At 37.7% G+C, this 13,675-nt stretch overlaps 1 protein-coding gene across 2 annotated transcripts in view; it reads right to left on the bottom strand.

Annotated features, from left to right (window-relative positions):
* The window catches only part of RECQL (RecQ like helicase), a gene marked incomplete at its 5' end in the record, with an annotated part of 42,682 nt that overhangs the window by 26,235 nt on the left and 2,772 nt on the right, over positions 1 to 13,675 (bottom strand). The window contains 3 exons of one of the 2 annotated variants that reach the window (XM_081310585.1): positions 1,590 to 1,769; positions 2,894 to 3,091; positions 4,432 to 4,585. In XM_081310585.1, the coding sequence (XP_081166711.1) occupies positions 1,590 to 1,769; positions 2,894 to 3,023 (310 nt within the window). The remainder of the gene's footprint in view (positions 1 to 1,589; positions 1,770 to 2,893; positions 3,092 to 4,431; positions 4,586 to 13,675) is intronic. The other variant, XM_081310584.1, reaches the window with a different exon arrangement.

Here is a 13,675-nt window from a genome sequence, read left to right on the forward strand (position 1 = left end):
TAAAAATAGATTTTAACATTTTGAATGTTTAATTTACTTTCATTTTAAACAGTGTTAGTAAACTCAATAATATAATATAAATCAGGTCAAATTCTAAACAGTTATATTAGGGAAAAATTATTCCACAGCATTCCAAATGAAAACAGCAGTCTACATAATTAAGAAGGAGATTTGCGTGAGTATTCTACTTTTTGCCCCAGATTAATTTATTCTGAGTAGGAATCAGTGAATAGTGTCTATTGACTGAACGAAGTTCTAATAATACCCTCCCTCTCGCCTATAAATGAAATTGTTTACAAGAGCAATTCTACATTTTGTTGAAATTATATGACTTAATATTTCTGCAACTTATTTGCTACAATAACCTCTGGCAGAGTGTACATACGTTTAAAAATACAAACTTAAATTACAAAGTTTATCAGGGATTTTGCTCTCTCAATTATTTTCTGTACTTCTCCCTCATTACTGGCATCTATTCATTGCATTTAACCATGGTCAAGTCTCTCTCATTTTCCCAAAAGGAAGACACCTGCTAGGGTCTGAATGTTGGTGTCCTCCCAACATTCTTATGTCAGAACCTAATACCCAGTATGACAGTAATAAAAGGCAATGTCTTTTCGAAGTCATTAAATATTGAAGGCACAATGGGATTAGTGTCTTTATAGAAGAGGATAAAGGACATGTCTCTGCCCCTTTCTGTCATATGAAAATGCAGCAAGGAAGGTACCATCTGTGAGGAACAGGCACTCACTTGACACCAAATCTGCTGGTACCTTAATCTTAGACTCCCCAGTCTCCAGAACATATTATTTATTTATAAGTTATCCTTTCTCTTCTTTCTTTAATAGACATTCTTTTCCAAAAGGTATTCCATACTCACCAGTCCTACCTCCACAACTCCTACTTACTTCAAAGCCATTGTTATTTTGTTTCCACTGAACCTTCTGACTGAAATTGCTCTAGCTATGGTAAAAAATGAGTCCCTTGTCACTATATCAAGAGGAATTTTTAAGTCCTTATTTTATTTGACCAACAGACATCACTATTGCCAACAGACATCGCTATTGACCCTCCCTCTTTCTAACACTCCCTTCCCAAGGCTTCTAATGATACTACACTCTCTCGATTATCCTCCTATATTTTGTTCATCCTTCTCAGCCCTTCCCCGCAAGCCTCTTCTTCTCCATTAACCCCTCAACTCTTAGCACTCAGATGTCTGTTCCAAGGCCCTCTTCTCATGTTGCCCTGAATTACTCCCATGGCTCCAATGGCCATCTCTACGTTAACAGCCTCCAACTAATCTAACTCAGATCTCCCACTCAAGCTTTAGACCCAAAATCCTACCACACAGGTATCTTAAAGGTATCTCAAATTCAACATGTCCCAAATTGAATTCATTATATTTTCTCTCCATTTCTAATAAGTTCTTTCTCTATTTCAGTGAACAATCTCTACTAATACAAAGAAAAACAAAATAAAACAAAAACACTTGGTTTTTACATGTGTTTCATCAGAAATTAATGTTTTAAAGAATTAAATACATTCAGAGAAACAATTTCAACTTAAAATTCATTCTTATTAACACGCACCATCTGAACATAATGCTGGTAACTGGTAGCATAAACTTTTCCCACCTCCTGTAGGCATAACAAGAAATACCTCCTTTCCGGCCATTGTTACATTAATAGTTTCAAGTTGAAGTGGTCTGAATGTCTGCAGTTTAAAGACATTTTGCAGAGCATCTTTGACTTTACCAGACCATGGAAAATCTAGAAAGAGAAAAATAAGCTAAAATATTAGAACTATTAGGCTTATAAATGAGACAAAAATGTAAATGGCTGCTTTTATATAAGAATCAGATAAATATACATAAGACTTTTAATACTTATGAACCATTAAACTTTTATAATAACAATTTTGGAATTACTATAACTCAGTAATCTAAGCAAAGCAAAAACAAATAAGAAGCAGTACATCAGAAAAAAAACATAAACATGTACCAAGTGAGAATAAAACCATATAGAATGGAAAGTCTTCAACCAGGTATTTTAAAAAATCTTCTGAATGTTGCTCAAGAAATTTACAGCATCATTTAAAAAAAAAAAAAAAAAACCTCAAATACAGTGAACAAACTTAACAATTATCTGGACAATTATCTGGAGTTTTTGGTGTAAATATCTTGTGTTTAGAAGTCAATCAGTAGAAAACAATCTCTACAAAAGTGCTGCAATTCCTTCTAGAGTTATTCTACTATAATTAACAATAAACATGATGCTATTCAAGATTTTGAATCAATGGTTTCTTCACCATAGCAGGAAGAAAGACTAAACTTTGGCAAGTGGTATGAGTAACTATTTATTTATTTATTTATTTTCCCTCTCTCTCCTTCTCTCTCCCTTTTAGTTAAAACTTAGAAAATTTGGCTGCAGGGGTACAGGTCTATAATCCCAACAACTCCAGAAGTTGAAGCAGGAGGATACCAAGTTTGAGACCAGCCTGGGCAACTTAACAAGACCCTGTATAAAAATAAGAAAAGAAAAAAAAAAAACAAACAGGAGATGTAGCTCAGTAGGAAAACATCCTAGGGTTCAATGCCCAGTACCTCCAAAAAAAATACTAGAAAATTTAGTTGAAGTAAATATCTATTTTTCAAGCACTGGTCAATGTTACTTACGTGCACCTCAATTTCCATATGTGAAAAAAAAACTGATAAAGTCAGAATGATAAGAGTTTAATTTAGAAAGAATACAGAACATGGGTTAGAATGATTCCTTTTTACCAAATGAAGAGCTAGTCTCACCTCTCAAACTACTACTGAAAAGCACTGACCCACACAGAATGACTTAATTCTATAGAAATGAGAAGAAACAATACTAGCAAAGAAAAAGTAGACCTTCTTTATTCCAAGCGGCAGGTGAAGAATCACACTCGTTGCTTGTCGCAGCATCAGAATCCTCTAAACACTGATTTATTTTCTTTGTTAGGACAGATTTTTTCTGAAGGAGCTCTTGTTGCCTTTCCATGAGTTCTTGAATTTGAATGTCTACTGCATGTAGCTCACTGGTTACAGAATCCAATTCCTCGGTTAGTGCTATGAGGAAGGGAGGAGAAACAATGACCAGACAGTTAATTACAATTTCCCTTTCCCATTGGCTTCTGGATGCTCCTCATCATCTATATTATGGACAAACTTAAACCAGTATAGCAGAGCAGTCAAGATGACATGTTTCAAAGTCAGAGAGACCTGGGTTCAAAGTCAGGTCTTCATCTTACCCAAGTAATCTTGGACAAGATACTTACGTGCACCTCAATTTCCTCTTCTATAAAATGTGGGCCATACCTAACTTTCACAGTATTGTTAAAAAGAATTCAGAGAAATTTGAAATATTGAAATTTCTTAACACAGTACCTAAATATTGTTAAATATTTAACAATTGATAGTTACTGTCGTTATTATTACTGTACAGAGAAGGTAGTCCAAAAATCTCCTAAATCATCTAAAGAAAGTGACTAGCTGGGCACAGTGGTACAGTGATGCACATCTACAATCCCAGCTACTCAGGAGGCTGAGGATTAAAAGTTTGAGGCTAGGATAAGCAACTTCATAAGCCCCTGTCTCAAAACAATAAATACAAAGGACTGGGGATGTAACTCAAAGGTAAAGCAGGAAAGCACCTCTGATATCAATCCCCTGTACCAAAAAAAAAAAAAAAAGAAGAAGAAAAGAAGGAAGAAGAGAAAGTGACCAGATTGTCAAGTCAAGTAAAGGCAATTACTTAGCTATTACTTCATGAAAATGTTCACATTTTGGCTGATATGATGAAAAGATAAGGAGTTATTAATTATAAACGAGATGCAAGCAACAAAAATAAAAATCAGTGGTACTACTGTAGGGCTGAGGTTGTGGCTCAGTGATAGAATGCTTGCCTAGCATGTGTGAGGCACTGGGGTGAATTCTTAGCAACACATATACATTAAATAATAAAGGTCCATCAACAACTAAAAAAAAAATACTATTGGGATTGACATCACAATTCCATTGTAACTAATTTATAATTACATATTATGATTTTAGTCAATGTGCAATTTTTTACCAGTCCAAGTATTAAGGTCAAAGTCAGATTCTTTTTGAAACCTCCCAACAGAAGCCAGACACATTTTAAAGATTGTTTTCCAAAATATCTGCCTGAAGGGTTTTAATGCCTCCTTGTAAGAAGAAATCAGAGAGTTCTGACTGAAAATAGGATATTAGGGTAGGAACTGCAAGAACTCCCTTCCCTGCATGATTTGTGCGTTAGGTCTAGCCACAAGTGAACTCTGCAGATCTGAAAGATGGAAGTCAAACAGCAGGCAAGTCTGCACTAGGATGACTGGCACACAGTCAGGAGCTACTGCAGCTCATTCTTGTCAGGGATCTGCTTGCTGGCTTACCTTGTTGCCATGCGGCAGAAGCCAGTTCCTCCAGCTCTTGCTAAATCTCCCTGTTGCAGCAAGTTGGCCTGCAGCTTCTTTGGCTTCTCTGAATGTTTGGTTATATTTGCAACTTTCTGTGGCAAAGTGCACTCTTCAGCAGGATACCTGCTTCCTGTAAGTCAGAACCCTGGGAGTGATGACACACTGACACAAGTCCCCAATGAGAGACAAATGGGATCCCCATTGTCCTCATGAGTTTCAGCTCATCCTTACTGTCCCATACTTCACACCCATCTTCCTTCCTTACTGCCGGCACTTCTGACCAGAGACAGGGGCTTAACCAGCTTCCCTGTCAGGACTAAAGCCTCTAATAAAGTTCATTAGTACTCATAATGGGTCAGATTATCTGACTGAACCCTAACTAATATAGAATTTTGATCCAGAGGGAATAGAAACTTAATGGATTCTCTAGCCCCACAGTCCATAAGTGAGAGCTATTATGGGTAGGAAAGGTCAAGAGGAAGCCAGCAAAACTGCCTTTAGTCAAAGTAGCAGGTTACAAAATCAACATACAAGAATCTTTTACACCAACAAGGAATCTGCTGAGAAAGAAATCAGGAAAATAATTCCATTCACAATAGCCTCAAATAAATAAATAAATAAATAAGAAAGCCTAAAAATAGATCTAACCCAGGACATGAATGACCGAGACAATAAAAACCATAGAACACCAAAGAAAGAAATTGAAGATCTCAGAAGATGTCCTTGGATATAGTTAAAATGGCCATACTGCCAAAAGCAATATACAGATTCAATGCAATTCCCATCAAAATACCAAAGGCATTCTTCAGAGAACTAGAAAAAAGAGTCCTAAAATTCATTTAGAAGAATAAAAGAACCAGAATAGCTAAAGCAATTCTAAGCCAAAAAAGCAATGCTAGAGGCATCCCAATACATGACTTCAAATTATACTATAGAGCTATAGTAACAAAAAATGCATGGTACTGTCATAAAAACAGACATACAGACCAACTGTACAAAATGGAAGACACAGAGACAAACCCAAACACCTATAGTCATCTTAATTTTGATAAAGGTGTCAAAAAATATATATTGGAGGAAAGACAGCTTTTTAACAAATGGTGCAGGGAAAACTGGTTATCCATATGTAGAAGAATGAAATTAGACCCTTATCTCATACCCTGCAAAATATCAACTCGAAATGGATTAAAGACATAGGAACTATATGACTCTTAGAAGAAAACAGAGAGTCAACACTCCAGCATATAGGCACAGGCAGTGACTTTCTCAATACAACCCCTGAAGCTCGGGAAATAAAGCCAAGAGTTAATATATGGGATAACTTCAAATTAAAAAGCTTCTGCACAGCAAAGGAAACAATTAGAAATGTGAATAAACAACCTACAGAATTGGAAAAAAAAAAAAAAAAAAAGAACTTTGCTAGCTATTGTCCTGTGCTGAGAGCCATTGCCAAGTAGGAATGACGCATGGCATGACCCACCAGGTCATTTGCAGTGACATTGCATGTAAGGTGACCTTGCTCAAGGACCAGGGAGGATCCCGGTTTAGAGCAGATCAGGGTTTAGGGCGGTTCCAGGTTTAAGGTGTATCCTGCTGGGAATAGGGCGTATCCTTCTGCCTCCAGGCACCCGCTCCTTGAGTTCCCTTGAGTTCTCTTGGGATTCAGAGAGTATTTGGGATGCAGAGCCCAGTGGAAGCGTGGATTTTGCCCAGAACCTGTGTGTAGAGTGCCGGTGACAGTTCGAGAATAAAGAGTTGCTGATTGAATCTACAAGGTGTGAGTGGCTTGTGATTTTGTGCCCAGCCAGACTGTGGCAGTCCTGAAAGAGGATTAATACCTTAATACCTAGAATATGTGTAAAAAAAAAAAATTTAAAACCCTTAACACCAAAAATCAAATAGCCCAGTTAATAAATGGGCAAATGAATTAAGCAGATACTTATCAAAAGAAGAAATACAAATGGCCAAAAATACATGAAAAAAAATGTTCAACATCATTAGCAATTAGGAAAATAAAAATCAAAACCACACCAAGATTTCATCTCACACCTAATCAGTCTCTACCCTAATACTGGAGAAGATGTAGAGAAAAAGGAACACTCTAACACTGTTGATGGGATTATAAGTTAGTACAACCACTATGGAAATCAGTATGGGAGTTCCTCAAAAGACTAGGCATGGAACTACCATGTGACCCCGCTATACCAGTCCTCAGTATTTATCCTGAAGAATTAAAGTTATCATGCTATAGTGATACATGCATACCCATGTTTACAGCAGCACAATTCACAATAGCCAACCTATGGAACAAGGCTAGGTGCCCCCTCAATGGATGAAAGGATAAAGAAAATGTGATACACACACATACACACACACACACCTATAAAGGTAAAATTTCTAAGCTGATTCTAAGCTGCAAAGCTTGAGTTAAAGTGTAAAAGACTGGGCATTGTAAAGTTTCTAAATTGCAAGGCCTGGGCTAAAAAGTAATAGACCAGGTATTGTTAAAATTCCTCTGCTACCCCCGGAACCTGTAATCCCTGTAGCTGTTAGGACAATACCTGAACTGCCCAGTAAATATTTCTCCTGGTTCCCTGGTTGTTTAATAGCTAAGGGCTCTAAGTGGCTCGGCACGTAAGCATTCAGGTCCCCAAACCAATCAGTTTAAATGTGTACCCCGCTTAGGAGTGACCAATCACCCCTGCCTAGACTGTTCCCGCCAATGAATGGACTAATCATGTCTCAGAGTTGTTGTTCAATTTTCCCGCGCCTCATGATGATTTGTTCTGAAGTATGCAAAGCCCCCCCCCCCGCCCTCTCCAAAAAGTGTACTTAAGCTCTGCTTGACCTCTGCTCTGGGCTCTGGGCTGCTCTCCCTTCCTGAGTGAGCCTTGAGCCCCAGCATGCTGGTTCAATAAAATTCCCCCCTTGCTTGTTGCATGAAGCCAGTCTCTTGTGTGGTCTCTCCCTCCGACGCTTCGCCGGACCCTTACAACCAACAATGGAGTTTTATTCAGCCATAAAAAAAAAAAAAAAAAAATGAAATGTGCAAGAAAAATGGATGGAACAGGAGACCATTATGTTAAGAAAAATAATCAAAACTCAGAAGGTCAAGGATCACATGTTTTCTCTCATATGTGGAAGCTAGGGGCGCGGGAAAGGAAAGGAAAGGAAAGGTGGGGATGGGGGTATGGAGCTCATGAAAATGAAAGGGAGAGGAAAGGGACCAAAGGGGGGAAGTGTTGGGGAGTGATATTGGTCAAATTATATTGCTATATTATATATACATATAATTACGTAACAACAAATTCTACTATTATCTATAACTATAATGCACCAATATTTAAAAAAATGTAGAAAGAGGAAAAAAACTGTCTTTACCTAACTATATAGTAAACCAAAAGCTTTACTGCATACCTATAGGGTCTGCAAAAATTGTTGCCTACATGGGCTAAGGTAATGATTCCTACCACATCCCTGATCAACTTACCTACATGGTCTGTGCAAAAGACAAGTGGATCCCAGAAACTAACAATACTTAATGGAAAAATTATAAAGCTGTGGGTCCAATAGCAACTGCTATTTCATATATGACTTCACTGATGGAGCAAAACACATCCCTGGCACCTGGCATACAGCTATTTATTTGCTGAATATTTATTCTCTTTATCTTTTTACCTTTTAGCAAAGGCCATCATAAGCAGTTTGAAGGGCTAGCAACATATCTTCACTATCCCATCTCAGAGAAGTATCAACAACACTGGAGCCTTATATCACAATCTAATCTTCAGAGACTTTGATGGCTTCTCCATTCCACTACACATCATACTGGCTCATTAAATTGATAATATCATGCCTATTCAACCTGTTGAACAAGAAATAGCAACAGTAGCTACTCTAGAAACTATTCTATAAACTATTAAGACAGATACATGCCAGAGATGGAAAATATATCCCACAAAAATTTGAGCCCATCAACTTGGTGAAATTTCTATAAGTCAAAGGGTCTGGGGGGATGTTGAGATATTCCTTACAATATAAAGGGCTAAGTGTAATGGCTTAGATATTAGGTGTCCCCAAAAAGGTCATGTGTGAGACACTGCAAAAAAAGCTTAGATAAAAATGATGAGGTTTGATCTAATCACTGCATTAATCCTCTAATAGGGATTACCTTGGTGGTAACTATATGCAGGTAGGGTATGGCTAGAGGAGGTGGGGCCCTGGAGGTGTGCTTTGGAGTTTTATATTTTGTTCTTTTTAAGCAGAGCACTTCCCCCGCCCCACCCCCTTCCTGGTGCCATGTTCCCAGCTGCTGTCCTCTGCCACATACTTTTGTCATTATGTTTTTCCTCACCTTAGGCCCAGAGCAATAGAGTCAGCCATCTGTGTACTGGGACCTCCATGAGCCCTCATATAAACTTTACTTCCTATAAAATTGTTCTTGTCATGTGTTTTGGTCATAGCAGTGAAAAAGCTGATTAAAACAGCAAGCTTGGATATATGGACCCCTTATTTTTTTTTTTTTTTAGAGAGAGAGAGAGAAAGAGAGAGAGAGAGAGAAAGAATTTTTTAATGTTTATTTTTTAGTTTTCGGCGGATACAACATCTTTGTTTGAATGTGGTGTTGAGGATCGAGCCCGGGTCGCATGCATGCCAAGCAAGCACGCTACCGCTTGAGCCACATCCCTAGCCCATGGACCCCTTATTATTAACAGAGGGCACAAAGCCCCATGGGACTACTTGGATTTGGGATGCAACATGTACTTCATTTACAAAGTAACCCAAGAAGCTGTCTGTTCTGAATAGGGCCCTAAACAAGAGACAATACTGCCATACAATCTTGTCTTAACATTGACCCAACAAACTTGCCAATATTTCAAGTCTGTCTTGAACAGTGATGCTATATGGCATCTCTGCTGTACCTATGAGACACAACATAGGCCATCGTGATTGGTGTAGTAAAGCTATATCATTCTCTACAGATAACTATTATCCTCTTTTTGGAAATATATTCTGGCTTGCTCCTGGGTCTTACAAGAGATTAAGTTGCCATGTGACCTGCACTGCCTATCATCAGTCAGTTATCATCTGACCCAGCAATTCATAAGGCAGACTTCCATCATCACAATAGAAGTGGTATATGCAAAACTGAGCCCAAGCAGGTTCTAAGTGAAGTCACGAGCAAGTGAACCATGCTGCTATCTTGACTCCTCCTCATCAACCTGTACCTATGATCTCTTTGGGAGTTCCCTATGACTAGTTCCTTATTACTGGACTGAAAAAGAAAAACACACAGAACTAATTTACAAAAGACTGCATGGTATATTGGCACTATCCAAAAATGAACTACTAAAGCACTCAGTGCTTCTCCAACGGGTCCCTGAAGAACAATGGGAAGGGAAAAATCTCCCAGGCAGCACATCTTCAAGCAGTGTACAAGATTTTTCACCCTGCCTGAGGTACAGTACATATTAATACATTGAGAGTGGCTTTATGAATTAGCAAGATGGTTAGGAAATTGTTGGCAAGGTCTGAGGAAAAGGCACAGAATATGGAGATATTTGTGTCCCATATGAAAAATCACTAAAAATAATATTCACAAAGATAGATCCTAATTAAATCAGGTAGACAATATGATGTGAACATCAGTCAGACACATTGTTAGCCAAGCCTGTCCTTGTACAATGAGGTCAAGAACAAAGTACCCATGTTGAAGCAATATAAACTTTCACCAGCAAAAAGACCAATATCTATCTCTATCTCTCTCTCTCTCTCTCTCTATTACACACATACACACACACACACACACACACACACACACACACACACACACCCTGCTGTCTATAACATAGCTCAGTGCCCAAATTGCAAACAGCTCATACCAACTCTGAGTCTCAACTGTGGCACCATTCTCTGGGAGACAGCCAGATGTTTAATATAAAACTGATTACATTGGAACATTCTATGATAAAAAAGGCAACATTCTGTTCCACTGGTATAGACATTTACCCTGCATATGGCTTTACCTTCCCTGCCAGCAATGCTCCTGCTAAATCTATCATCTGTGAATTTACAAAATGCCTTATGGATTGTCTTTATATTCCACACGAAACTGCTTCTGACCAAAGAAGCAATTTCATTTTGTAGCAAATGAAGTACAACAGAAGGCTGACACTCAAGGAATCACTGGTCTCATCATGTTCCTCAACCCCTGAAGCAGCTGGCCTGAGAGAATGGAGTGGCATTTCAAATGTTCAATTAGATGACAGCTGGGTGGCAACACTTTAAATGAGAGAACAGCATCCTCTACGTTAAGTTGTACTATACACCAAAGAATCCTGTTTTTCCCCCAAGTCTTCAATTCATTGGCCGGGGAAGCAGAGATTCAAATGGGAGTGACTCCTCTCACTATTACTGCAAGTGATCAGCTAATTAACTTTGGACTGCTGGTCTTGAAGTTCTGGTTAACAAGGAAGCAGTGCTTCCACCAAGGGAAAAAGCAAGTGTTCCACTAAACTGGAAGTTGACTGCCACTTGGCCACTTTGAGTTTCTCACGTCAACAGACAAACAAGGGGGCTAATGTAATGGTTGGGCTAAGTGATCCTGACTATAAGAGGAAATAGACTGCTATTGTACACAGAAGGAGTATGGAATGTCAGCAATCCTCTAGGTACATCTTAACAGTACCATGTCCTGTGATTAATACTATTAAAAAAATTACAGTAAACAAATATAAGCAAGCTGCTAAAGGAAGTCTTCACCTAGCAAGAACCCATGACCAGCTGAGGTGCTTTTTGAGGGCAAAGGGTACAGAATGGGGAGCTGAAGAAGGCAGCTAAGACCATACCAGCTGTGACCATAAGACCAGTTGAGAAACAAGAACCACAGTAGCTTTAAGACTTTTTTTCTGATTTTATTTGCAAATAAACTAAGTTTGTGTTTTTTGTTTGGTCCCTCTCCTATTCCCTGAACATCTAATATAAAACATGTTCATAGTAGTTAACCTCATAAATTGGGATTTAACTTTCAAGATTATCAGGAAGGATGTGACTCACAAAATGTGTTCATAGCCTGGTGCAGTGGTGCATGCCTATAATCCCAGCAGCTAGAAGGGCTGAAGCAGAAGGATCTCAAGTTCAAAGCCAGAACTTAGGGAGGTCCTAAGCAACTTAGTAAACCCCTGTCTCAAAACAACAACAAACGGGCTAGAGATGTTGCTCAGTAGTTAAGCACCCCAGGGTTCAATCCCTGGTACCCCAACCAAAAAAAAAAAAAAAAAAACATGTTCATAGTAGTTAATCTCACATGTCAGGATTTAAGTTTCAAGATTATGAGGGAGAATGTGATTCAGTAAAAAGAAGAATAAGCATCATTCAAAAATGAATAAAGAGAATTTGTACCCTCTTTTGGGGAGACAGTCAGCATGTACTTGATTGATACTTACATTATTTTAGGCAGAAGCATGGTTGTGCTATTGCTTGGAAGTTAAATATGATTAAAAATGAATGTACAGATTCTCATAGGCAAGAGGTAAAATCTGGTGGTTCTGTGCTGTAATAACTAAGTTAGGTTAGAACAACATTTCATAGAATTCCCTTGCCTGCATAGTTCTGGGCTAGGTCTGCATAAGAGAACTCTGCTAGTCATTTAGAAGGTAGAAGTGAGCAGTAACTATATTTTCCATATTTAAGAAGGTCAGGGTAAGTCCAGGGAAGGTGGCCTTGTTGGCATGGGGCAGCAGCAGGGCTTACAACTCCAGCTGCTGCTAGATAACTGGAAAACAATGGAGCTTGCATCTCCTCCAGGGCCTCTTGGTTGGCCTCCTTCAGCTACTCTGAAACCTCAATCAGGTTGGGCACAATTCCATGATGAAGTACACCAATTTTCTAACAGATGTCCTGCATCTCAAAATTGGATAAGTGGCAATGAGACTAATACATGTTCTGGTGAGAAACAGAAGTACATCTTTTTAAGTAGTAGTTTGTCTTTGCTTTTCTCACTTCACATCCATCATTTCTTCCCACCTGCTGGCTCTGCCAACTTTATACTCAGTGCCAGACACACTGTCAACAGAGACAGACTTCCATACTCACATAAGGACAAACCCTTAAAATAAATCCTTTATAACACGATAGTACTTCTGCTTCTCTAATCAATGATACAAATTTAATGTCAATGTATGCAACAAAGTCAACATCATCATATCTTAGACAAAACCACAATGGATTAAAAATAAAGTACAACTAGTTGTAATAAATCAGACTATTTTACATTGTTCAGAATTATGCCATTTCTAATTCTGGCCTAATAACAGTACAAGTTACTATAGAAAATGAGATTAAAACGTCAAGTGAATGATTTCACCAATCCATAATAGAGAGGGGCTGCAAGTGTATAGGGCTTACGTTACTATTTCATCTCAAGAGCATAGTAAATTAAGCACTCCAGTGTTCCTAAGTTTACATCTGATGCAGGGGAGCTATCATTCTTCAGAAATAGTATATTTCTGAAATATACTATACATATTAAATATATATATATATATATATATATATATATATATATATATATATATATATCTTTCTAGTCTGAAAAGAACCCAGTGTTGTTACTCCACGAGTAGAGATACTATGTAGCAAAGACCATATCCACTATACCATATAAAAGACTGAAACATGTTCACAATAGAAGTTCCTTGCCTCTGACAACCATCCTAACCAAATAAGTAGCAAGATCTTATCTATAAGCACAACAAAAGCTGATCAAGTTTGTGAACTAATGGATGGAAATACATCAAAATGCTACAAGTGCTTGTCTGAAAGGTAGAATAATGCATGTTTTTCTCTTTTGCACTTTAAAAAAAAGCTTCAAACAACTCTATTTCTAGGAACTTATCTTAAGGAAATACTCAGAAAAATACACAGATTTAGATTTGAATATGTTCAATATACATTTTAAAAAGACAAACAAATAATGTCATTTAAAAAAGCAAAACAGTGAGGTATTAAAAATAAATACATACACAATTATTTAACAATATATCTATATTCTATATTTACATTACATTTCTAAAATCACATTACAAAACAATATGTTCAAAATGCTAAAATTTTTGTTGGAAAATAATACAACTAATGTTAACAGTATTAATTTGAGTAGCAGGGTTATAAGTGATTTATTTTCTTCTTCATGTTCTTAGTTCTTAGAAGCCTATCAAAA

The sequence above is a fragment of the Spermophilus citellus genome (genome assembly GCF_964194105.1).
Source record: "Spermophilus citellus genome assembly, chromosome: 10".
NCBI lineage: Eukaryota > Metazoa > Chordata > Mammalia > Rodentia > Sciuridae > Spermophilus > Spermophilus citellus.